General features: G+C 41.6%; 2 protein-coding genes across 6 annotated transcripts in view; one reads left to right on the plus strand and one right to left on the minus strand.

Moving 5' to 3' along the window:
* The window catches only part of Ppfibp1 (PPFIA binding protein 1), a 199,756-nt gene that overhangs the window by 82,628 nt on the left and 89,719 nt on the right, over positions 1 to 27,409 (plus strand). The window lies entirely within an intron of this gene.
* On the minus strand, positions 3,111 to 4,064 carry CUNH12orf71 (chromosome unknown C12orf71 homolog). Its single transcript, XM_015493418.2, has one exon. The coding sequence runs from the start codon at positions 3,660 to 3,662 to the stop codon at positions 3,111 to 3,113; it is 552 nt and encodes a 183-aa protein (XP_015348904.1). The 5' UTR covers positions 3,663 to 4,064.

Genomic DNA, 27,409 nt, shown 5'->3' on the forward strand with positions numbered 1-27,409 from the left:
AGGGCATATAGCCAGCTTTACCTAGAATGACCACTGTTGGTCTACAGTAACCCTAGATCAAGTACTTGAATGATGAGTTGCCCAGGCATTCTGGGAAAAGAGAAGGAAATCTCAGTAATTTTGTGTGATGGTCTATGAGAAGTGAGAGTGTCCTCTAGGGGAATTGGGTGAGTAGAGATTAAAAACAGATGTGGAAGAAGAGAAGGGCAGGCATTGTGCATGTGACTAGAGGTGGTGACACGCCACACTTTGGGAATGAGGCACACAGAAAGGATGAATATTAGGGACAAGTGTGGTGATGGGGCTGCAGGTGTTGGTGAAGTAAAAGAGCAAGAAGGTGGAAGGGGAGGAGTATATTGAAGTGATCTGGTGGCATGGGATAGAGTTCTCAGATAGGTGGGGAAAAGACAAATCTGGCTTTGAAGAGACTCGTGTGACCTTGGGCAGGCACTGTATTGGTCAAAGGGCCCTGTTCTTTGATCTTTTTCATCCCCTTTCTGTTGTCTTTCCTGGGCCATATCAGCCACACGTCTCTCACATGTGTGATTAGCCAGGCATGATCTCACCTCCACTCCCATGTATCTGGCAGCATAAAGTCCTCTACCTCTAACTACCATATTGCTACCTTAGGGAGCCTCATGTATGAAAATCTTGAAAGTCACCCTTCCTGTACAGAATTTCTTCCTTCAGCATCCTCTGTATGCCTCCTACAGACTACTCTCACATACAACCATTTATGGTCATATGTTTACGTGGCTTTAACTCTTAAATAAAGAGCTCTTTGAGCCCAAAGATCTAGGCATCTTTTTTGGTATGTTAAGGTAGTAGGGCTTCAGACATTTCTATGTGCTCAATGTTTGGGGAAGGGAGGGAGGAAGGAAATGAGAGGTTGGGATTGAGGAAAGGAAGGCCTTTGAGAATAAACACTCATATGCTTTTCACTTGAACTCTGAAGGTCACACAGGGTGGTAATAGAAGCTGGAGGAGGAGGACCTTTGGGGGAACCTGTGGTGAGTGAGGAAGATGACGGTGAATTGGCAACACAGGAAGAATCAGAAGAATGAGTCAAGCTTCCTAAAAGAAGTTGACTGGTAGAGGGAATATTAATGACACTTGCAAAGGGATTTCAGAGACAACCTCACAATGGATCGAGGGAGTACTTGGTTAAATCAAGTTCTGCTGAAAGAAACCTAACCTTGGTAAAATGGCTTCAATGAGAAAAATAGCTTAAGGAGAGTTGACTCCAAATCTCTCCCTTAGATACTCCTTAAATCAAGACTAATGGAGAGATCCTCAGGCACATGACCACCACCACCACCAATAGCATATATGAAGTGCCTGCTTTGTCTGATTCGTTCTCCAAAGAATCCTGTGAAGTCTGTGGCCCTATCTGCCTCAAGAATGAAGAAAGGCAGGCTTAGGGTGGTTAAGCAGCATTCCCAGCCCTCATCTTTCATAAGTGTAGGCCACTTATGCCAGCCAACTTGCTAGAACTGACCAACATGCTAGGACCAGTCTGGTGCTCTAGGAACATCACAACTGCTTTTTTGGGGGGGCTGGGGGAGGTTACCGGAGATTGAACTCAGGGGCACTTGACCACTGAGCCACATTCCCCAGCCTTATTTTGTATTTGCCATTGCTGAGGCTGGCTTTGAACTCATGATCCTCCTGCTTCAGCCTCCAGAGCCTCTGGGATTCCAGGCATGTGCCACCATGCCTGGCACACAAGTGCTTTTTGAGAGTCTGAAACACTGTTGATTCCCTAGTGACTTGCTGCCCACTGCCACTTGCTCAAGAATTAGAAGTTCCTCTAAAACCATCCTGCCATTTGGGAATCTCATAGGTGTCCTGCTGCGTTGTGGCAGTGGGAAAATGAGTTAATGATACAAAGAGGATAAAATGTATGAAATAATAAAATAGATAAAATGGGGGCAAATATAGTATGAAAGGATGGTGGGAGAGAGAAAAATTATGCCTTCTGTTTAGGAAGCATAATGACACCCAAAATATCCTGAGAATGAATTTCAGTTTTCTAGACAACATATGCACCTTTTTTTTTTTTTTTAATTCTTTGGTTGTCAATGGACCTTCATTTTATTTATTTGTGTGCCGTGCTAAGAATCGAACCCAGTGCCTCACACATGCTAGGCAAGCACTCTACCACTGAGCCACAACCCTAGCTCCCAACATATGCACTGTTAGCCTAGGCCCATATGTTATGATGGAAGTAGAGGATGATGTGGATAATATTTATTTTGTTTATTGGCAAAACATAAAACTATGGGGACTATTCAATAGGGGCAAAATTTTAAAAATCTGGGGTTATAGGTTGTAGCGATTCAAGGGATTCTTGAGGTTTGATTTTCTTCCCTCTAAGGAAATATCTTTTCTTTGGCTCCAGCAGACTGGGGCTCTTGGTTGACCTTTCAGGGTGCTTTCTCCCAGGTAGGGAAGCGAAGAGCCGTGTCCTGAGCCAGTGAAAGATGGACCGGAAGTTCAGACAGGATGTGGTTTCTGTGATGGAAGATGTGTCAGTCTCCTTTGGCTGCCCTGCTGAGACTGAGGGAGTCTCTGCAGTGCCACACACCTCGCTTATCATCTGTCAAGAGAACACGCATGAGTTAGATACATGTAACCAGCAGCAGTGGAGTCAATATTTACTCATTTATGGAAACCTAATTTTTTAAATGAAGACAATGCCAACTGTAAATGCAGTTTTCAGTACTCCTTAATAATTAAACACACACACACAGTTTTTTTGTTTGTTTCATAAATATCAGCCCTTCTCTTTCTTTCTTTCTTCTCATCTCCCTCAGTGCTCCTTGGCATTTCCCTTACATATCCTCCCCAGCTCCTTCCTTGTTACTCTTCTCTCATTCTTCATCTCCTTGGACACTGGGGTCACAACTGCTTCCTAGCAGGTAGAATGACTCCATGCTGTCCAACCTGGTACCCCCACTGGGTCTTTCACTTGCTCTGCAGTGAGGCAGCTCTCTGCTCACTTCAATAAGTTCAACTTTCTCAAGTCTGGGTAGCATTTCTAGAAATTGATTGACATTTTCATTTTCTGATGGTTTACCCTCAGGCAATGCCTGACAAGTTTAATATTCTTATTGACTGACCTGATACATATTGAGAGGGAAGTAGCTGGAAGGTTGGAGATCTTCCTCCTGAGTAGATTGAGAGAGCACAGAGTCATCATCTGTATCTTCTTTCTGATTTTCTAGAAATGCCTTAAGCTTTTGCATTAGATTGTCCAGTTTGCAGAGAGTCAGTTTTGTCCTCTCCTGTGGCCACTTTCCTATCCACTGGTTGTCTCCATTTAGATCTAAATTAGATAGTGAGTCTTGATGATCAGAGCCCATATCAACATCCCAGGCCAGTGAGATGGTTAGTTTGGAAAACATCTCTGGGTTGTCCTGAATTTGATCTCTTATCCCAACAGGCCTCCTTAAACTTTTAATCCCCCATGTCCCTTGGATGGGAGGGAGAAAGTGGCAGGAAAAACCTTCGGAAGTCAAGTCTTCACAGGAGGTTGTGTCTTCATAGGCAATGCTGTCCTCATAGGGGAAATAGCCTACAGAGAGGCTCAGGTTGGATTCAGATTCAGAAATGCAGTCCTCTTCATCAGTGCAGTTGCTATTGGAGGATGAGTCTTCCATGGAGGCCAAGGGCTCAAACACAGATCTCCCAGAACTCAGAGAACTTCAAAAGAAAAACACTTTAGATGATACTGGAAAATACTTTAGCAACAATTCCCATTGATTTTTCCATTTAGAACTATCCCACAGGCAGAAGAACATCCTTTGTTTGCACTCTTCAGTCAAGGGCAATTTTAAAGCTTTTCTTTTGAAACATATTTTATTGTAAACTAGCTCTTTGTACTAAACATCTCTACCAGCTACATCTCATTCTTTGTCTTCCTGAGATGGAAAGAACTGCCTGTCATGCTGGGCATGGTGACGTACCCCTGTGATCCTAGCTGCTTGGGAGGCTGATGCTGGAGGATTGAAAATTTAAAGCCAGCCTGAGTAACTGAGACACTGAGCCTGTCTCAAAATTAAAAATAGAAAAAAGGTCCAGGGATGTGGCTAAATGCCCCTGGGTTCCAAAACCAACCAACAAACCAAACAAACAGGAAAATAACAACAAAAAGAAACTACCTATCATGTAGTTGTATAAAATTTGAAAAATACAGAAAAGTGGGAGGATGTAAACTACCATCCTTAATTACAATAACCTTCAGTAAAAGAGTTTTATGGGTTTCCTTATCACTTTACCTTTTCTCTCAATGTACATAAATGTATATTGCACATATATTCATACATATATTTATAGATGACACATCAAGATAAACTGAGATTAAATTTTGTGTCATAGCTTGTAAGAAATACATTCGTGCCTATTCTGTAATTCTTAACTAGTTTCTCATTAGTGAGTCTTAAGGTAATTAACTATTAATGATCATTAGGTTAGGTGATCAATGACCCTTATATTATTAAGACTATTAACAGTAGTCTTATTCATGACAGTAAATCCTCTCATTCATAAATATCTATTTCTTTATAGTCCTAATGGTTGGATCATTGGACCAAAGATCACAAATACATTAAATTCTTATGGTAGTTGATACTAAATTACTTTCCAGAAAGAGTATAACTATTTCAATACCCATCCTCCCATCATCTCATGGTATCTTTAGTCCAGCATTTTTCATGATGCCCCAGCAAATAAGTGTGGAAGAGAATACATACATGTTGCAGACTCTGATACGACCACCTTTGATAGCCACCCACACAAAAAAGATGCTGCCAACTCCTTCATCATAAACAATATATGAGAAGTCCTTCAGATCCCTCTTTGTGGTGGCTAAAATGTCCAACTGTCAGAAGTTTGTGTTCTGAGACTGTTGGCTACCGTGGCAACAGAGGAACCAAATTAGAGCCGTTAAGTGTGGAAGGAGAAAAAAGGAATAAAAAAGCTAAGTACCCATCCACTTTTAGTCAGTTTTTGTGTTGCTATGACCAAAATACACAACAATAACAAGAACAACATAGAAGAGAAAAAGCTTTTTGGGCCTCACGTTTTCAGAGGTCTCAGTTCACTGGCCAACTACATTGCTGTGTACTCACAGCGAAGCAGCACATTATAGTGGGGGAAGAGCCCATGGTAGGAAAGCTGCTCAAGTGGTGGCAGAGAGAGAGACAGAAAGGGACTGTGGGAAAAGCAACTTTCCAGGCCGTGCCCCCATTCACCTGTTTCCTCCAGTCTTGTCCCACCTGACTACAGTTCCCATTCAGTTAGTCTATTCAAATCAGCATGGACTGATTAGGTTACAGCTCTCATAATCGACTTCTTTCACCTCTGAATATTCTTACATTAATAGGAGTTTCTGAAGGAAATCTAGTACCCAAACCATAACATTCTGATCCTAGCCTCCTGTAGCTCATTTCCAGTCTCACAATGCAAAGTGCTTTTAGATCCTATAGTCTCAACAGCTCTGGCATGGCCCTAAAGTCCAATTCAAGTCCAAAGGCTTTTCTGAGACTCAAGGCAAAGTTTTGGCTGTAAGCCCCTGTAAAAGTAAAAAACCCAAGTTTTATATATCATTACAGTGGCCCATAATAAACATTCGAAAAGGAAGGATGAGGAACCCCAAAAGAAGGTTTAGGGCCAAAACAAGACTGAAAACTTATTGGGCAAAAAAGATTCTCTAGCTCAGCATATAGCATCTAGGACACATGGCTGGGAGACATTGTTTCCAAATGACTTCCACAGCTCTGCCCCTTCAGCCTTGCTGGTTGCAGCACACATAGGTCTTTTTAGCTGTAGCCCTCAGGTTTTCTTGTACACAGTCCATGTTAGTGGCATCTCTTGGTTCATGTAATCTCTTAGTTCCTAGAATGTCCATTCAGAATTTCGCTTCACCTTTACAGCTGTATAAGTTGAACTCTCAGGGACAGCCTGAGGGATAGGACCTGCCCCTCTTTTCCTGTTCTCCCATGCCTTCCGAAATCTTGATAGAAGCATCCATTACCATATCTTGAGACTCCTGCATCAGTAGAACCAGCACCATGTGGATGATGCCAAGGTCTGCCTCCAGCTCATGCAATGCCTATGGCCCCTGGGATCACAACTACAGTGGCCTGAGTGCATGTTTGGCTCTAACATGGTGAAATGACTTCCTAGACCCCCCTGTGTAAGCAGGTCCCCCATGATGTATTCTGAAAAGTGTTTCAACTTTTATACCCTACAGTCTGTAGGGGATTTAGTTCCTGAAATGCCATCCAGGTATCTCTCTTATCTTCTGTGTGTACAGTAGTTAGCATCCCTTTAAGGGATGTTATCTCTTAAACAAGCACACCTCTTTCATCCCAGCTGTACTTGCACTTTTGTGGCCAAATGCCAGTTTTTAAACTCCTTTAGTTGTGCTTCTATTACTGATTCTCACAGTAATCCTGGTTAAAAGCTTCCTGCAATATCCATGCCACCAACCAAATGTTGTAGTGCCTTGAAATTTCCTCTGCCAGATTAATTAGTTCATTACTTTTAAATTTAGCATCACACAATTCTTAGGACATGGGTAAAATATAGCCACGCTCTTTGCCTGAATATAACAAGAATGACCCCTAGTACAATTGTGAGTCAAGTTCTCATTTCCCTCTGAAATCTCATGAGCACGTCCTCATTCTTATTTGCTTTCTGGTATACTGAACTAGTCTCACCTATTAGGCTCCATTCACAACCTTCTAAGGATTGCATCTCTAGCCTTGTTAGAATTGCTTCTGCAATCCATTTCCAAAGGATTTTGAACCACATGGTCAGGATAGTCACAGCAATAACCTCACTTCTCGGTATCCATTTCTATTTCAGTCACCTGTTGCATTTCTGTGACCAAAATACCCAAGAAGAACAACTTAGAGGAGGGAACTTTTATTTGTGGTTTAAGGGTTCACAGGTCTCAGTGCATAGATGGTAGACTCATAACTCTGGGCTCAAAGCAAGGCAGCATATCATGTGGGAAGGGCCAGTGGCAGAGAGTTACTCAGCTGAAGGTGGTGTCAGGAATCAGAGAGTAGGAAGGGACTACAGAAAATGCAACCCTTGCCAGGCAAGCCACAAGAAAACCATATCACCCACCCTTGTACCAATTGCCAAGAGTTACCACTCAGTCACTCCATTCAAAGTAGAGTGGATTGATAAGGTTGTACTCTCATTCTCTAATCTATTAACTACTTAATTCCCTTGCATTAACAGGAGCTTTTAGAAGTCATCTCATATGCAAACAATAACACTTTTCCTTCCAACTATTTTGTACACATACTGTGAAGGGCTGAAGAGGGTCCCTCTCTGAGAGAGAGGAGAAATGTGTGGGTGTATCACTTCCTTCCGGAAATGTGCTTTTCTAAGATGGCTCCTCTGTCTAGCGAATTGAGAGCCTGTTTGGTGAAATGGATAGCAAAAGCCTATTATAAAACAGGGTGTTATATTTAACAAAAAATGTAAAAGTAATTTCAGGCAAAAATGAGGTTATATCATATAGCCTTGTTGGGAATGTGATAGGAGTGCAAGAAAGGCATCCAAGGGCAGATGGTTTCTGACCCAAGAATTTCTGCCATTATGTAAGTTACTGAGGTGAAACAGAGGTAGGGATGTGGTGAGAGGCCACAGGTCAAGCAAGGGTGAGAAGATGAGAAACGACCTCCTGTATGGGGAAATGATGTGCAGTGTGGTATATGGGTGGGTATCAGTGAGGAAATGAAGGCCTTCCCCCACTGCCAAGTGGCCTGGATTTTGTTCTCTCAGTCTGTAAGGATTGTGGTATTCAGTTATCATGTACCTTCCTGAGGTACTCAAGATATATTGGAGGGTTGGACATGCTTTAAAAGACAACTTCCATTGGTTTGACTGTCTGCACATCCATGGTTGACCTAGTGGAAGTAGAAAGAAAGGATTTTTAGGGCAGGAGCCAGGCTGCAGGGGCTTGAAGGACCAATGGAGGAAAGCAAATGGCAATAGTAAATGGGCTGTTGAGGAATGTCAGGGTGAGAAAGAGGGGAGGAGGAAGCTGTAGAGAATGAGTGTCCCTACCTCCTCCCCCAAATGAAGGAGAGTTTAGGAATCAATAGAGAGGGAAGAAGTTCCAAATGGGATGCTGAGCTTGGCCTGTGGAGGTGGCTATAAGGGCCAGCATGGGAAGGTGTGTTGTAGTCAGAGAAGCATATCATCCCTCCATGTCAGAGGGAAGCAAGCGACAGTGGGTGTGAAATGCTTGGAGGGGTGCACAGTGGAGGGCTCCTGCTCCTTCAGATATTTCCAAGTAGGGCTTCGGCCATATTCCTGAAGTCGAAGTCATGTGTGTTTATACCATTTCTGTCCACCTATTCTCTGTGTTAGATGTTCTTGTTCCCTTGTGCCCACATGCTATGTGTCTTGACAGCAGCTTCAGTACCGCGAGGTGTTCTAGTCCTTGTAGAAGCAGAGTTTTTCTTTTACTGGGGCACACCAAGGCTGTCCGCCCTCTTCTCTGGATCTACACCATGGGATGCTGGTTGTTTGCTGATGGCATCACGAAATGAAATGGATCGTGACTGACTCACAGCTCCGCAGTGAGGCAGTCTGGCCCCTTTGTCATCCCTTTGCCACCTGGACCCTTGACACCTCAGTGCAGTATTCAACACAGTCAAGGTAATCACCCCATGCAACGCCTTGCAAAGTTGTGTTTTGGATATGCAACCCTTTATGCATGGTGCGAACCCTTACGGTCTATTCTCTTAGCCAGATGATAGTGTATGAGGTTTGTAAGCATGGCCACCATGCTGTATGCCAGCCCTCCAGAACTTAGTGGTCTGAGGGTACCAGTTTGACAATTTCAGAGAGCAGAGCAGGATAGCATCTCAATTTCAGTCCCCACAGTAGTGGGATTGTCCCTACAATACCCACATCTCTTTGTGAGAACCACTCTCTTGGTGAAAAATCATTTGTAGCAGATCGTGTGCTAAATGACACCTGTCTGGTGTGGGAGGGCGGGAAGTGTATGTGAACATATTGTTTGTTGTTGATTTGATTTTCTGTACGTATGTGTTTTTTTTTTTAATTTTTGAATTTGCTTCAGTTGGCTGTACATGACATTAGAATGCATTCATGCGCATTGATAGATCATACATAGATGGGATGTAATTTCTCATTTTTCTGGGTGTACATGTTGCAGAATCATATTGGTCATGCAGTCACATATACATACAGTAATAATGTCTGTCTCATTCTACTATCTTTCCTTTCCTCACACCCGCTCCCCTTCCCTCCCATCGCCTCCCTCTACCTAATCTAAGGGAACACTATTTTTTCCAGTGGGCCCCCACCCCCTGCCTTGTTGTGAATTAATAGCCACATATTATAGAAAAGATTCGGTTTTTAGTTTTGTGGGTTTGGCTCATTTTGCTTAATATGATATTCTTCAACTATAACCATTTACTGGCAAATGCCATAATTTTACTCTTCTTTCAAGGCGAGTAAGATACCATTGAGTACATATACCACATTTTCTTGATCCATTGATTTATTGAGGAACACCTAGGTTGATTCCTCAGAAAATTGGGAACGGAACCATTATTTGACTCAGCTATTTCACTCCTTGGTTTATACCCAAAGACTTAAAATCTGCATAGTATAGTGATGCAGTCACATCAATGTTTATAGCAGCTCAGTTCACAATAGCTAGAGTATGTGTGCGGTTTTGATTGGTCATTCATGTGCTAACTACCACACGGTATGGGTTAAAAATAATTGTCGATCTTGAATCACCAGTGGTCATGTTGATGTCTTTTAAAATACTGTCTATGTACAGAAGGTCTTTCAACCATTCGGGTTTTTTGGTTTGTTTTGTGTGCGTGTGTGTGTGTGTGTGTGTGTGTGTATGTGTGTGTATATATGTATATATTATATAAGTTGTAAATGAACAGAATATCTTTTATTTTTATGTGGCGCTGTGGATTGAACCCAGTGCCTCACCCATGTGAGGCAGGCGCTCTACCACTGGTCTAGGGCCCCAGCCCTCAGCCATTCATTCTGTAAACCAACCTTTTCTCCTAGGCATTGCTGGCATGAACCTCTTTTTAGCTTTGGTTGAATTCCTCAGGTTCTATGGCCAGGCTGTTGCGGGGTGGAGCCAGTTCCTTTATTATTACCTAGGTGAGAATTAAATGCCAATCATTTCAACTTTTGCCAGACATACACAGTAGATAGCCTTTCTTCTTTCATTTCCGAAGTTCAGGGTCAGCATACTCCTTACTGAGTCTCATGGCGACTCTGGCAACACCAAATCCAGGCAACCTTTTGAACTCTTCCATGTCCCTTGTAGAATATTTTCTGCATTGTTTCAAAACAGTTGAAAAGAAGTGGCCACCACTGTGTACCCACCCGATGAGTGCCTGTCAAGTTCCTGGCCCTGTATCCTGCCACTTCTAGCAGCAGTAAGTACGTTTTTAACCCAGCCTTGCTTCATCTATGAAATAGAGATAATGGTGTCTTCATTGCAGAGTGTTTTGGACTCCAGATGTTGGTGAAGTCAGGGAGCCAGCAGAAGGCGAGGAGGGTGTTTGAGTGAGCCAGTGAAATGGGTTGGCGTTCTCAGAGAGGTGGAGAAGTGAGAAGTGTGGCTGGAAAGAGACTTGTCTGTGACCTTGAGCATGGACAGTATTTGTGGAAGGGCCCTGTCCTTTGATCTCTTCCAGACTTTGAAAATCAGTGTTCCCATGCTGCATTATTCTTTTCTACTACGGACTACTCTGACCCACCACCGTTTATAGTCCCGTGCTTACATGGTTTCAACTCATTTTTCAAAAAAGCAATATTAACCCAAAGATACGGACATTTTAATCTATCTATCTATCTATCCATCCATCCATCTATTTATGGGGTATGTTAAGCTGGCGAGTTATCTGGCGTTCCCTTGTGCTCAGTGTAAGTGCCAGTAAGGGAGGGAGGGAGGGAGGAGCTAAGGAAGTTGAAGTCGAGGAAAGAAAGGCCTTTGAGACTAAACGCTCATGGGCTTTTCCAGTGAACAGTGAAGGTGTCTCACAGGCTGGTAGTCCAAGCTGGAAGAGGGCGACCTTTGAGGGAACCTGAGGTGAGCGAGGCAGAGGATGTGCGTTGGTAACACAGGGAGAGTCAGCAAGCAGATGGAGGGAGTCCAGGCTTCCTCCCAGAAGTTGACCTGTGGGGACAATTTTCATGACGCTTGCAAAGGAATTTCAGAGAGAACCTTGCAGTGGGTTGAGAGAGGACTTGGCTAAATCAAGGTCTGCTGGGGGTGGGGGGCGGTTGGGAACAAACCTTTGGTAAAATGACTGCAGTGAGAAAAATAAAAATAGCTCAGTGAGAGTTCACTCCAGATCTCTCTTGGAGAGAGAATCAAGACTAGTGGAGAGATCCTTAGGAACATGACCTCTGCCACCAGCAAGAAAGAGTGTGTATGGGGTGCTTGCTTTGTCTCATTCACTCTCCCAACAACTGTATGAAGTCTGTGGTACCATCTCTCTCATCTCGTGAATGAAGATAGCCAAGCTTTCGAGTGGTTAATCAGCATTCCCAGCCGTCACCTTCCTCCTCTGTGGGCCATTTAGGCCAGCCACCTTGCAAGAGCCAACCAACATGCCAGAACGTGTTAAAATGACATAATAGAATAAGTCTGGTTCCCCAGGATCATCAGAACTGCTTTCTGAGTGTCCAAGACACTATCAATTGGAAGGAGCTTCCCCTGTGCCTCCCTGTCCGCTGCCACTTGATCTAGACCCAGTAGTTCCACCAAATCCCTCCTGCCATGTGGGAGTCTGACAGGTGTCCTGCTGCCTTTGGCAGTGGGGAGATGAGTTGATGATAAGAGAAGATAAAATGCATGAAATAATAACACAGATGAGACGTGGGCAAATACAGTAAGACGGGATGTTGGGGGAGAGACACAGAATGCCTTTTGTTTAGGAATCATACCGCCACCTGAGCGGTTCTGAGAATGCACACCACTCTCTAGACAACATATGTGATTTGAACCTGGGCCCACATTTTATGATGGAAGAGGAGAAAGATGTGAATAACAACACCATTTTTATTGGGGGAAAAAAGCGTGAATAACAGCAACATTTTTTATCGGGGAAAAAAATGTGAATAACTACAACATTTTTTTATTGAGGGGGGGAAAAAACCTTAAAACTATGGGGACTATTTGAATAGGGATTGTCAAAACATTTGAAATTCTGAGTATATAGGGTTTCCTAACGGGGGTGGGGGGTTTACTGAGGTTGAATTCTCTTGTCTCTAAGGAAGCAGTGCTTCTTTGATTCAAGCACACCAGGGTCCTTGTAGGCCATGTCAGGGCGCCTTCTCTGCCGCAGGGAGGAGAACATCCGCTTTCTGAACCATTGGACAATGGATCGGACATTCAGACAAGATGTGGTCCCTGAGTGGGACCCCTCCGTTGACTGCCCTGATGAGACTGAGCGGGTGTCTTCAGTGTCTCTCTCCTGGCTTATCATCTGGCAAGAGAAGGAGGATGAGTTAGAAACGTGTCAGCAGCAATGAAGTCAGTATGTGTTCCTTTAGGGAAATCCATGTCTTTTTCCTTACCCGTTTAGCCCAACTGTAACTGTAACCTTTTAAGTACTCCTTAATCATTAGACAGTCAGACAGACACACATATACACACACATTTTGTTTTGTAAATATTATCATTAGTCCTCCTCTTTGTTCCTCCCCCTCCCTTGTGTTCTCTCAGTGCTCCTTGTCATTTTCCTTATACCTCCCTTCCCCAGCTCTTTCCCTTGCTGCCGTCCATCTGTCATTGCTCATCTCTTGGTGGACTGGGTTCTACCTCTGCTTCACAGCAGGTAGAATAAGTGAGTCCGTGCTGTCCAACCTGGCACCCCCACTGGGCCTATCCCTTGCTCTGAAATCGAGGAGCTCCATGCTCGCCTCAATAAGTTCATCTTCTCGGCTGGGCGAGATGTCTGGAAGCGGGATGATGTCTTCGGTATCTGGTAGTTTCCACCAGGGCCAGGCCTGACGAGCATCACGTTCTTGACAAGTGAGCTGATCCAACTGGGGAGAGGCGCTTGTGGATGCCTCTAGATCCTCATCCAGAGCAGAATCAGAAAACGTTTGATCGTCATCATTATTGTCATCATCGTTGTTGTCGTCATCGGCACCGGCATGGGCACCGTGTTTGTCATGGTCATCGTGTTTGTCCTGGTCATCGTGTTTGTCCTGGTCATCATCTTCGTCGCCTTTCAGATCCTCTAGAAATGCATCAGGGTATCTCATTAGACCTTCCCGTTTCCAGAAATTCTGGTTTCCCCTCTCCTGTGGGTACTTGACCATCCTTTGGTAGTCTCCATGTGGATCTGCAATAGCTGGTGAGTCTTCATAGCGGGAGCCCAGATAATCCTCCACGACCTGGACGATGGGCAGCTCACAAAGCTGCTCTGAGTTGTCATAAATTTGTTCTTGCCTTCCCATGGGCAACCTGCTTCTTTCAGTCACCCATGACTGTTGGACAGGAAAGAAGAAGTAGCAGGAAGAAACGTCTGTAGTCGAGTCTTCAGAGGAGTTACTGTCCGTCCAGTCGATGGTGTCCTCATAGGGGGTATGGCCTCCAGAGAGGCTCATATTTGATTTGGATTTGGAAAATCCAAAAAGAAGTCTTCCTGGTCAGCGCAGTTGCTGCTGTACGGTGTGTCTTTCGTGGTGCGCAAATCCCAGTTCTGCCTCAATCTGGAAGCTTCAAAAGAAAAAAACCCTTGACGTAAGATATTGGGAAGAGATCATGCACTTTAGCAATAATTCCCACTCCTCTTTCCGTTCGCAGTTCTTGCGCTCTGTCAGAAGCTCATCCTGTGTTTGCACCCCCCAGTCAAGGGCAGAAGGAGCAGGCCTTTCTATCTGCAGTGTCTAATAACCCTCTGTACTGAGCGTCTCCTCCTGTTCCCTCTCACACTTTGTCTTGTTTAAGTTGAAAGATCTACCTGTTATTCAAGATAGTTGAATAAAATTTGAAAAATACAGGAAAGTGTGAGGTTGAAAATAAAAATCTGATGCCTCGATCCAGAGGAAATGAGAATGAGTACTATTCCTAGAAGAATTTGGTGGATTTCCTTATAATCTTTCCTTTTTCCTCACACACACATACTTGTATGAGTGTACATTTTACATACATACACACACCCATATACATTTGGAGTCACATCAGTAGAGAGATTATTAAATGATAGCACAGCCAGCAAGAAACCCATGTATGACTGTTGTGTAGTTCTTAACCCTGTTCTTATTAACGCTACTTCAGCGATCACTTATTAATGACCATTAGGTTACATGTTCACGGGTCCTTAACATTGTCTTATTAATGTCAGTCAGTACCTTTTATCTATCAAACTCTGAGTGTCTCTGTCTTCATATTCCTACTTGTTGGCTCAGTGGACCAAAGCTCACAAGTCTTACGATAGTTGCTACTAAATTTCTTTCTAGAAAGTATGGCTGTTTCAATGCCCATTCTCTCATCATCCAATGGCACCTTAATTCAGCATTTTCCTTTATGTGCCAGGCATGGAAGTGGGGAGAAGCACAGGCACAATGTCTATCCCCCCCATCCCCTACGCGCGCGCGCGCGCGCACACCCACATACACACAGCACACACACACACACACACACACACACACACTCACATTGAAGATGAGTCTTGCTGAGCTCTGCGTGCTGCCCACACCAAGAGATGCTGCCAAACCCAGTGGCATAAACGAGCTGTCTGAAGTCCTTCAGACCCTTCTTCGAAGTGGCTTTAAACATCAACTGTTAGAAGCCTGTGTTCTAAGACTGTTGGCTAACATGGCTACCGTGGCAACAGAGGAACCTCTTGTCATAAGCATGGAAGGAGTTAAAGGTATACAAACCCAAAAGGACCTATGCCTTTATTTTCAGTTATTTTTTGCATTACTGCGACCAAAATACATATTCAGAACAACTTAGAGGCGATACAGTTTATTTGGGGCTCAGGTTATCAGAGGTGTCAGCATATGAAAGGCCACCTTCTTTGCTCTGGGTTCACATTGAGGCGGCACATCATGGGGACAGGGCCCAGGATAGGAGAGGTACTCTACTGATGATGGGTTAGGAAGCTGACAGAGAGGAAGGGGCCCCAGGAAGAAGAGCACTCTCAGGACACCCCTTCAGTAACCCACCACCTCCAGCCATGTCCCACTTGCCTACAGTAACCACTCAGTCGGACTGATTAGGTTGTAGCTGTCATAATCTACTCCTTTTCCTCTGAATATCATTGCAATAGCTTGAGCTTCTAGGGGACACCTCATCTCCAGATCATAATATTCTGCCCCTGGTCCCTAATAGCTACTGTCCATTTCACAGTTAAAGAAAAGAAAAAAAGTTCCTTTACAAGAGGCCCATCATTTTAGCAGATCAGCACTGCCAAAAAGTCCCCTCTGAGACTCCAGGCAAGATCTTGACCGAGAGCACGGGTAAAATCAAAACCCAATTTCCTACATCCAGTATGCAGTGGTACAGAATAAATATTCCCCTTTGCAAAGGGAGGAATATGGTTGTGGCAGAAAGAAGGGTTGTGGCAAAATTAACCCAGTGTTGCACACTGGTCACCTGTTTCTGAGAAAATCATCTGGGATACGTGGTTGTAAGACGTTACTTCGAGAGGGCTTTCTCGGCCTTGCCCCTTTAACCTGGCTGGTTGCGTGCACATGGGCTCCATTTAGACTTACATCTCTGTAGCCTCCAGGTTTTCTCAGCAGCCAGTCATGTGATTGGCATCTCTTAATTCCTGGTGTCTCCTTTCCAGCTTGAGCCTCAACCTTTCAGCTTCACACACGGGCTGCTTAGACGCAATCGGCAGGGCCTCTGGCTCTGCTACACTCACTCTGGCCTCCCAGACCCTTCATTTGAAATCTGGGTAGAATTGTCCATTGCCCCCCTAACCTCAGCATCTGCATTCCAGAAGAAGCATTGCCACTTGAGTAAGGCCGAGTTCTGTTGCCAGCTTGCGCAATACCTCAGGCACCTGGGATAATGACCGTTGCAGGTCCTGGGCAGCTGAACATGCTGAAAACAACTTCCCAGTCCCCTCTTTTGAAGCAGGTCACCCACATAATCTCTAAGAAATTTGCTTTCCTATACTCTGGACCTCTGGTGGGTATGGTCTTGCAAATTCCTGAGATGCCCTGCAGGTTACCCTCCTGTCGTCCCTGTATATATAGTACTTCGCATCTCTTCCAGAGCTCAACAAACACACCTCCTTGGCCCCAGTGTTACACACATTTTTCTGGCCAAATGTTGTTTTTTTCCAATGCCCCGTAGCTCTGCTTTCTGCTCCTGATTCTCACAGTAAGCCAGGCTAAAAACTGCCTGCACTGTCCATGGCACTGACTGAATGTTGTGCTGTCTTGAGATTTCCTTTGTCAGATTAGTCCATCACTATTGAATTCAGCCTCACACAGTTCTCAGGGTGTGGGTGAAAGCTACCTATGCATTTTTTTTATTTTTATTTATCTGCCAGAATATGGCAAATGTGGAAGTGGTTTGCAGGAGCAGTTTTGAAAAGGTTAGAGCGACAAGGTGGAAATGCTTCAGAACGCTGTCGTCCAAGCTTAATGGGCAATACCGGTGGGAGCTCAGAAGCCCAGAATGCCAATAGGAACCGGTACCATGCTCACGAAGTTTCAGAAAGCAATGAGTTCCTGTTAGGAACTGGACTGCAGTTCTGGAGGGCTGGCATACAGCACACAGCTTCAAGGCTGTCCGCCCTCTTCTCTGGTTCTACACCATGGGCTGCTGGTTGTTTGACCACTGTCCCGCGCACTTTCCTTGCTGATGGCATCACGGAATGAAATGGATCTCGACTGACTCACAGCTCCCCAGTGAGGCAGTCTGGCCCCTTTGTCATCCCTTTGCCACCTGGCCCCTTGACATCCCGGTGCAGTATTCAACACAGTCAAGGTAATCACCCCATGCAACGCCTTGCAAAGTTGCGTTTTGGATGTGCAACCCTTTGTGCATGGTGCGAACCCTTACGGTCTATTCTCTTAGCCAGATGATAGTGTATGAGGTTTGTAAGCATGGCCACCATGCTGTATGCCAGCCCTCCAGAACTTAGTGGTCTGAGGGTACCAGTTTGACAATTTCAGAGAGCAGAGCAGGATAGCATCTCAATTTCAGTCCCCACAGTAGTGGGATTGTCCCTACAATACCCACATCTCTTTGTGAGAACCACTCTCTTGGTGAAAAATCATTTGTAGCAGATCGTGTGCTAAATGACACCTGTCTGGTGTGGGAGGGCGGGAAGTGTATGTGAACATATTGTTTGTTGTTGATTTGATTTTCTGTACGTATGTGTTTTTTTTTTTAATTTTTGAATTTGCTTCAGTTGGCTGTACATGACATTAGAATGCATTCATGCGCATTGATAGATCATACATAGATGGGATGTAATTTCTCATTTTTCTGGGTGTACATGTTGCAGAATCATATTGGTCATGCAGTCACATATACATACAGTAATAATGTCTGTCTCATTCTACTATCTTTCCTTTCCTCACACCCGCTCCCCTTCCCTCCCATCGCCTCCCTCTACCTAATCTAAGGGAACACTATTTTTTCCAGTGGGCCCCCACCCCCTGCCTTGTTGTGAATTAATAGCCACATATTATAGAAAAGATTCGGTTTTTAGTTTTGTGGGTTTGGCTCATTTTGCTTAATATGATATTCTTCAACTATAACCATTTACTGGCAAATGCCATAATTTTACTCTTCTTTCAAGGCGAGTAAGATACCATTGAGTACATATACCACATTTTCTTGATCCATTGATTTATTGAGGAACACCTAGGTTGATTCCTCAGAAAATTGGGAACGGAACCATTATTTGACTCAGCTATTTCACTCCTTGGTTTATACCCAAAGACTTAAAATCTGCATAGTATAGTGATGCAGTCACATCAATGTTTATAGCAGCTCAGTTCACAATAGCTAGAGTATGTGTGCGGNAAAAAAAATGTGGCATTTATACACAATGGAGTATTACTCTGCATTAAAAAATGACAAAATCATAGAATTTGCAGGGAAATGGATGGCATTAGAGCAGATTATGCTAAGTGAAGCTAGCCAATCCCTAAAAAACAAATTCCAAATGTCTTCTTTGATATAAGGAGAGTAACTAAGAACAGAGTAGGGACGAAGAGCATGAGAAGAAGATTAACATTAAACAGGGATGAGAGGTGGGAGGGAAAGGGAGAGTGAAGGGAAATTGCATGGAAATGGAAGGAGACCCTCAGGGTTATACAAAAGTACATACAAGAGGAAGTGAGGGGAAAGGGAAAAATAATACAAGGGGGAGAAATGAATGACAGTAGAGGGGTAGAGAGAGAAGAGGGGAGGGGAGGGGAGGGGAGGGGGGATAGCAGAGGATAGGAAAGGCAGCAGAATACAACAGACACTAGTATGGCAATATGTAAATCAATGGATGTGTAACTGATGTGATTCTGCAATCTGTAATCGGGTTAAAAATGGGAGTTCATAACCCACTTGAATCAAAGTGTGAAATATGATATATCAAGAACTATGTAATGTTTTGAACAACCAACAATAAAAATTAAAAAATAAAAAAAAATTATTTTTAAAAGGTCATTCTCCACAAACCCTTCCTAACCCAGTTTTTGCCATTTCCCCCAATCAATTTAGTATGCTGGTAAGATTCTTTCTGTTTTTAAAATATAGTGAATTCTTGACCATAATTCACGAACACAAACTACAAAAGTTTAATATAAAAGATATAGCTTTTATTGCTGTAATTAAGACAAAGTGGGGGGCTGTTTGTAGCTTAGTGGTAGAGCACTTACCTAGTATATGTGAGGCTCTGGGTTCGATCCTCAGCACCAAATAAAAGTAAACAAACAAATAAATAAAGCAATTAAAGGTACTATTAACTAATATGTCCATAAATAAAGGTATTAAAGGTACTATTAACTAATATGTCCATAAATAAAGGTATTAAAGGTACTATTAACTAATATGTTAATAGTGTCCATCTACAACTAAAAAATTTTTTTTAAAAGACAAAGTAGATTGAAATCAGTACTATTTTTGGCTGCTGGGGTGCAAAGTATTAGTAGTTCAAGTACATTACTCCAATTGATGTTAATTTCATACAACCAGAAATGATTTCTGTGTCACCTTCTGATCTTAGCAGTGCATAATTGTCACTAGTGCTAATTTGTGACTTGCCATTTAATTATTTTCATTATTGTATCTTTGTGGAAGAGAGCCGAGCTGAACTTTGCTCCCCAGTTGTTGTGGTCTTCTTGGTTACTATGCTGCCCCTTCTGCATGTCCACAGATGCAGTTTCCAATCAAAGCACTGTGTACGTTTGTGCCCAAGATTCTTGGTCAGTGCATTTTCCTGAGCAGGGATGCTTGCTCACACTATGTTTGGTGAATTAGTGTTTTTTCTTAGTTCTACTTGATTGTGGATTGACATATTCCGCACTGGGCAGCAGTCCAAGTAGCCAGGATAGGCTGGGTTGGTACATCTGTGTAGGGAAATAGGAAACAGACAAGTCTCGAGGTTTTTAAGAGCTAAAAGGAAGAGATATATGGAGTTAGGGTTACAGTAGATAGAACAGTTACAAGTTGAAACAGGCCCCCAGGTACTCCTCCATCCTACTGGGAATCAAATTTGCAAACTTCGGAATAATGACATTCTAAAGCAACATCATGAATTTGATTCATCTACATCTTGAGGAGCATGACATTTCACTTTGTAACATTGTGGGCAGCAAGGCTGATACCAGTTATCACATCTACCCCAATTTATCTTCAAAGTCACTGTTGCCTGGGCCCAGTGGTGCGCACCTATAATCCTAGCAGCTCAGGAGGCTGAGGCAGGAGGATTGTGAGTTCAAAGCCAGCCTTAGCAACAGCAAGGTACTAAAAAAAACTCAGTGAGACCCTGTCTCTAAATAAAATACAAAAAAGGGTTGGGGATGTGGCTCAGTGGTTTAGTGCCCCTGAGTTCAATCCCCAGTATGAAAACTGGAATCGTCAGGACATTAGTGTATGTTTGAGGAGCCCCTATATTTGGTGTGTATCACGTGAGACAGTGGGATCAGATATTAGAAACATGGTCTCTGTTTTCAAGCATCTTACAGCTTAGGCAAGAAGACAGACACTTTAAAATCAGGGCTCTCATACAGGCATGTCTGGGATGTGATAAGAAGTAGGATCAATAAAGCTTTGAAGGACAGAATGCCTGAGCTGAATCTTTTTTTTTTTAATTTAATTGATTTTATTTTTTTAAAAACATGACAGCGGGATGCATTACAATTCTTATTACACATATATAGCACAGTTTTTCATATCTTTGTATATAAAGTATGTTCATGCTAATTCATGTCTTTATACATGTACTTTGTTTTTTTGCATTACAATTCTTATTACATATATATATACCACAATTTTTCATATCTCTGTTTGTATATAAAGTATGTTGACACCCAATTTGTGTCTTCATACATGTACTTTGGATAATGATATCCATCACATTCTACCATCCTTGCTAATCCCCTGCCCCCTCCCTTTCTCTCTCACCCTCTTCCCTATCTAGAATTTATCTATTCCTCCCATGCTGAGCTGAATCTTAAAAGTACAGTTGGCCCTCATTATCTGTGGATTCAATCAACTGCAGACTGAAAATATTCAGAAAAAAAAATTATATTGTACTGAATATGCATAGACTTTTTCCTCATAGTTATTCTCTCAACTATACAGTAGAATGGGTATTTGCATAGCATTTACATTGTATTAAGTATTATAAATAATCTAGAGATGACCTAAAGTATATGGGAAAGTTGTGAGTAGGTTATATGCAAATATGGTACCATTTTATATAAGGTACTTGAACAGCTGTGGATACTGAGGGACAACTGTATGTGTCCCAGGACATAGGGGGTGGTCCAGACAGGGAAGGAACAGCACATGTGATGTTTGTCACAAAAGTAAGAGAGTCAGGATGTGTTCAGAGAGGAGCATATCATAGAGTACTGTGCAAGACCAGCAGGGATGGTATCCTCTGGGTAGTTTGAAGTTTGGGTTGGAAGCTTATGAGAGAAATCAGGTATTGCTAGTCAAGGCATAATAGCCATTTGAAAAATACATACGGAGTCAGTGAGAGGCATAGTTGGGAACAGCATGAATCTTACACTTAGTTATCACTTCTAGAGTGACCTTGGACAAATTTCTAACTTCCATGTGGTATGCCAATAGCTTAGATTAGGTAGAAGGGCAGCATTCTTTCATCTTGTCATAAGATCGTAATTTACTGACATTTAATACACATCAGTTTAAACAACATCCTTTTATCAAAGAAGCAGAAGATCTTAACTTATCGTGTGGACCTTTTCATCAACTCCATTCTGGTTACCATTCCTAAGATTAACAGCAGAGAATTGGAAGGCTCATTTCCTTTTTCCTTGTCTTATTTTCCCTTGCTGCTTCATTTGTTTCAATACGTACCAACTTTGCCAGAGCACCTTTTGTAACTGTATTTTAGTGAACAAAAGAAGTAACTATTATTAAATCAATGCACCATCATTAATACTCCTTCTATGTTCTAGCTTCCTTTGAACCCTCTTAACTGTAAGAGCCTGTTCCATTTTGAGAGAGAGAGAGTGTGTCTGTGTGCACGCACACATGTAGATAGCTAAAATAAAAAGTATTTTACTATTTGGTTTGTAAATACTTGGGGAGTTCCTTAGTATGATAGAAAAATGAACAACTTAAGACAGTGTCTCATGGTCAAAGATGTTTAATTGTTCTGTGGTTTAAAGGTATAGATGAAAAAATCTATAGGAAAAATCTAACATTTTATTATAGAAATCCTTAAATACATAATAGTATAATGTAGTTTCATGTACTTATTATCCATCTTCAACCATTATCAAGCCATACCTAATCTTGTTTCATCTATATCTTTACTCTTATTTCCTTCTATATTTTAAAGCAAATTCTAGATGTCAATATCATTTCATCCCTGAATATTTTGTCACTCATTTCTAAAAACTGACAACTTTAAAAAAGATTACTGTAGTAGCATTATAAACAACTTTAAATTTAAAAATTCTTAATTCAACTGCATAGTCTTCAGTTTTCTAATATACTAATTTGAGTATACTAATTTTATAGTTTGACCAATTTCACACCTGTGTGTGATAACATTAGACACCAGCCCTGCCATCAACACCCCACCCCAGCCTTTTCTATTTTCACTTCTTACCCTGTTTCCCTTTTCAGGTGATTCCAAATTATTTTTATCGGGTTTTAGAGCATATTGGGGTTAAAAACTTTTGAGCTGATGGCAGTGGGGAGTAGAAAATCTGTGATAATAGATATATCATAGAGAACTAGAAAACAAAGGGAGCTGTGTATAAGAATCCCTAAAATATTACAGACATAAGGAGTTAGTGGTTGAGATTTAAAGGGAGAGGTGTTTTTTTTTTTTAAGTTAAAACCTGAATTGCTACTTCAAAACTGTTAATTTTTTTATGTATATTTTTAGTTGTTGATGAATGTTTATTTTATTTATTTATGTATTATATGTGGTGCTGAGAATCGAACCCAGTGCCTCACACATGCTAGGCAAGCGCTATACCACTGAACCACAATCCCAGCCCCCAGAACTGTTATTTTTAGATCAGAAATTAGAAGCAAAGGCAGGCAGAGAGGAGTTGAGCCCTTATTTATCTTGTAGCCAGTTCCTGCCTCATCTTGGCGTGGTGGTTGTCTCAGAGAGGAAAGGCTGGCCTCTTGCTTATTAGTACAGTGATTAGGTCTACCTCTCCATCTCCTGGTTTGCTTGGGCAAACAGACTGGTTAACTAGGTCTAGAGAGGGGCCTAGAGATTTGCATTTCTAACTGGCTTCTAGGTTATCCTCTGTGGGTGCTGATATAGTAATCCACTGATGTAGTTCCACTAATGTAGTAATCCTTCCTGTTCCGCTTTGGCTGTACACTTTTTGTTTTGCTGCATTGGGGCCCCTTGCATATCAGGCAAGTACTTTACCACTGAGCTATATCCCCTGCCCTGGTCCTTTTGTCTTTAAGACAGTTTATCTTTATACTGTTGCACAACTTTGGAGCTCAGTGTGTAATGGATTACCCTCCCTGAGTAGCTTGTTGGTGGGGAAAACCTGGTAAGAAGTATGTGGATAACTTATATGAAAATATATTCTGTTTCATGGCGACCACATCATAATGTGGCATTCCACCATCCTTTTCAAATATATGTCAGCACTCATTCTTTCTCAGAAGGGATTTCTTGTTTCCAGTGTTTGAATCCCAGTGAGTTGGGCAAGAAGTTTGAAACCCATTTTCAAACCCAGACCTTTTACCTAAGGCACACTAATAAAGCTAGGACAAATGTAATTCTCATTAAAGATTAAAAACAAATTTCATGTAGCCTTTCTTTTCATCCTCACAGAATGACTAGGTAGCTTGCCTGAGCTAGAACATTAGTTAGTCAGCAACCCTGCAAAAAATTGTGGTTTTCTGCCAAACCTTTAGCCACCACATCCACTGCTGGAACTCTCCCTGACATTTCATCCCATTGAAATCTGCTCTAAGTGGGTCCTGACCAAGCTTGAAATATACCCTACACATACTTATGTTGGTTGTTGTTCTTTTGGGGGGAGAGTTCCTTTAAGATAATAAATGAATATTATCCCCAGAAATTATTTTTCCAAAACTTTGCTAATTTTTATTAATTCAGTAGGATAGAAAACCACTAGACTCAGGACACCTGCAAAACAGAGCTTTGCTTTGCTGTTTACATGACCCAACAAAAAAAGTGGCTTCTTCACTTTGAACCCAGGCTCTACTCTTTTGTTGTGGTAGTTATATTTCCTGGTACCTTTTCTTTTTAGCAAGTCATTTAAAGAAGTATATACTAAATAGTTTTACAGAAATAAATTTGCTATCTTGTGAGAATTATTGAATGGTGAAGTTTTTTAAAATTTATTTATTTATTCTGATTTGTTATATGTGACAGCAGAATGCATTTCGATTCATAGTGCACATATAGAGCACAATTTTACATGTCTCTGGTTGTACACAAAGTAGAGTCATACCATTCGTGTCTTCATACATGTACTTGGGGTAATGATGTTCATCTCATTCCATTGTCTTTCCTACCCCAGCCTTCTCCCTTCCCCTCCTTTTCCTTTTTCTATCTGAAGTTCCTTCATTCCTCCCATGCTCCCCGACCCCATCTCCATTATGGATCAGTATCCTCATATCATAGAAAACATCCAGCATTTGGTTTTTGGGGGTTGGCTTACTTCACTTAGCATAATATTCTCCAGCCCCATCCCATTTACCTTAAATGCCATGATTTTATTCTCTTTTAATGCTGAGTAATATTCTGTTGTGTATATATGCCACAATTTCTTTACCTGTGAATGGTGAAGTTTTAATGGTAAAGTTTCTAAGTGGTCTTATCCACTCAAAAAACTTGAGTTATAATCAGGAACTTTCTAAGTAAGCATGTAAGAACAAGGGCGAGCCTTTTATTTTAGACCTGAGGTGCATGTGATTGGATCTTTTATCGTCCTTTATTCTTGACATTATTATAGCTCCATCAATATCCTACTTATATTTATTTTTAAATATTCATTTTTAAAATTTTTAAAATGTGATTTTATTTTTCATAATCATCTTTATTCTTACCACTTTAAAATTTGAGGTGAAATTTGCGTATAGTGAAATGCACATCATAATTATACAATTTGAAAGATTTTTCCCCCCAGATAGAGAAGATTTATTTGGAAAGTAATTATAGGAAAGAATTAGAGAAATATGACAAGAAAAACAAAAAGGAGAGCTAATAAATGATGCACGTAAGTCTCTAGTATTTCTGAGAACCAGTGTTGATTATGACATGAATCAGAGTTATCCCTTTCAAGGGGAAAATGTGCTTGACTATTTAAAGTTGATGACTGTTCCCAGAAGCCTTAATTCTCAGCATTTCCAGACCAACAGGTGCAATGACAGAGCACTTCCTGAAATCTTGGGAAGTTAAAAGTTGGGCTGACATCTGTGGAAATATCTATGGGGTGCCAAAAGCATCTGCTTTAGTTAGCAACCGAACTGTGCTATTAATGCATATATTGTAAAGGAGCTTCTGATTAAGCAGGCTTTGAACTAATATTATGCTCTCAGGAGTTAACGAGCAACTAACACTTCTTTCCTAGTTAAAATAAAGAATTTAGATGGGATTGATAGTGGGCTTCTTAATGCTGGACAAGTTTTAAAAACCATTACTTACTTGGATGAATTGGCAATATGTGTAAACAATACCCCAATCAAGTTATTAGAAAGTTCCCCCATGTCTCTTTCAATCATTCGCCATTTACTTCAAGTAATTACTGTTTTACTTTCTATAACAGATTGCTTGTTCTTGAACTTCTTTAAAAGGAATCATATAGTAGATGCTCATTGGTGTCTGGATTCTTTAGCTCAACTTAGTATTCATGTCTTACCAGTCATTTTTATTATGGAGTATTATTTCATTATATTAGAATAATATTCTACTATATTAATTATGTGAAGAAATCCAGGAAATCTTCCTCTCAGAAATGTTTGTGAGGATATAGGAAAATCTTTTGGGGACATTGGGTTTTCTGAAGCCTTTTTATTTAACTTTACCATGTAAAAAAAAATGCTTGACTAAATACTGAAAATGAACATAGCTTTATCAACACTAGATCAGGCTGTCTCTAAAATAGCTTAAGTCATGGGCAAGGCAGAATTTTAATAAGTAAAGAAAGTCTATTCGTAGTACTTTACTACTTCTCATTGTGGTTTTCATTCTTCCAGGTAGTTCTTTAAAACCCCATTTAAAATTTATTGACATTTTCTGGCCTTGTACACATGGCCTGTGCTGGTAAGTATAATGTGGGTACTTGTATATTCTGCATTTGGATACTTTTTTATATATATAAATTGAATTAGGTTAAGATGGGTTGCTAGTGTTATGCAAATCTTCTATAATACTAGGGTGTTTTTTTTCCGCCCTTGTCTGTTAATCCAAAAAAAGGTTAGAAAGGAGGAACAAATGATAAATAAGACAAATAGAAAAACATGGTAGAACAGAAAGAAGATTTAAATCCAACTATGTCAGTAATTGCATTCTACATAAATATACTAAATTTGTCTAGTTCTCCTGTAATTCTACCAGTTTTTGCTTCTTGTATTTTGAAACTCTATTACTAGTTGCAAAAGCTTTTGTGCTTCTTATGACTTCTTGATTAATTAACTCTTATCATTTAAAAATATTCCTTCTGGGTGTGGTGGCTTGTGCTCAGGAGGCTGAAGCAAGAGTATCACATGAATTCAGGAGTTGATGGCCATGATGGGCAATATAATAAGACACCCTGTCTTAGGGGGGAAAAAAAACCAAATAAATAACCCTGCCAGATGCAGTGGCTCATGCCTGTAATCCCAGTGACTCAGGAGGATCGTGAGTTCAAAGCCAGCCTTAGCAAAAGTGAGGCGCTAAGCAGCTGAGTGAGACCCTGTCTCTAAATAAAATACAAAATAGGGCTGGGGATGTGGCTCAGTAGTAGAGCATCCCTGGGTTCAATCCTCAGTTCCAAAAAAAAAAAACCCACAATCCTATTTGTTTCTCTTAATATTTCTTGATTGTGGTTGTTTCTGAGGGATGAGTGTAAAGCTCAGTGGTAGAGTGTGTCCTTAGCATGAATGAGGGCTTGTATTCAATCACAGGAAGGAAGGGAGATAGAGAGAGAAGGAAGTGAAAGAAAAGAAACATAGTTTTTTCTTATATACTCATTCCTACTTTTCTATGCTTACTGCTCATGATTTGAAGTATACCTCTGTTAACAGCATATAGTCCAACAAGCTCAGGCTCTTATTGAAAAGCCAAGGTTCGTCGTCGGAGATTAAAATGCACACACACAGATCACAGTGACAAAGATGAAGCACTTTATTGCAAGCTGGTGCTAGCTTATATAGAAAGTGAAAGTCAGTTATCTTAAACCAGGAAGCTCCCGGGGCCAATCATAGTAAAGATCAGGTCATCACCTACAGTGCAGGCACGTCCGCCCTGCATAAGATTCATGGGGGCCACAAACTCTCCAAGAGCACAAGAGCATGGAAGACAGGAGGACCAATTAGAACATTTTCAAAACAACTTGTTATCAGCCCACTGGCAATTTGCCTGCCGCCATGTTGCATTATGGGCTCCTTATCTGAAAGGCCTGGAGAGTTCTTAGCCGGCCACTGGCAATTTGCCCACCGCCATGTCTAAAAGGCCCGGGGAGTTCTTAGGGAAAC

The sequence above is a fragment of the Marmota marmota genome, unplaced genomic scaffold (genome assembly GCF_001458135.2).
Source record: "Marmota marmota marmota unplaced genomic scaffold, marMar, whole genome shotgun sequence".
Lineage (NCBI taxonomy): Eukaryota > Metazoa > Chordata > Mammalia > Rodentia > Sciuridae > Marmota > Marmota marmota.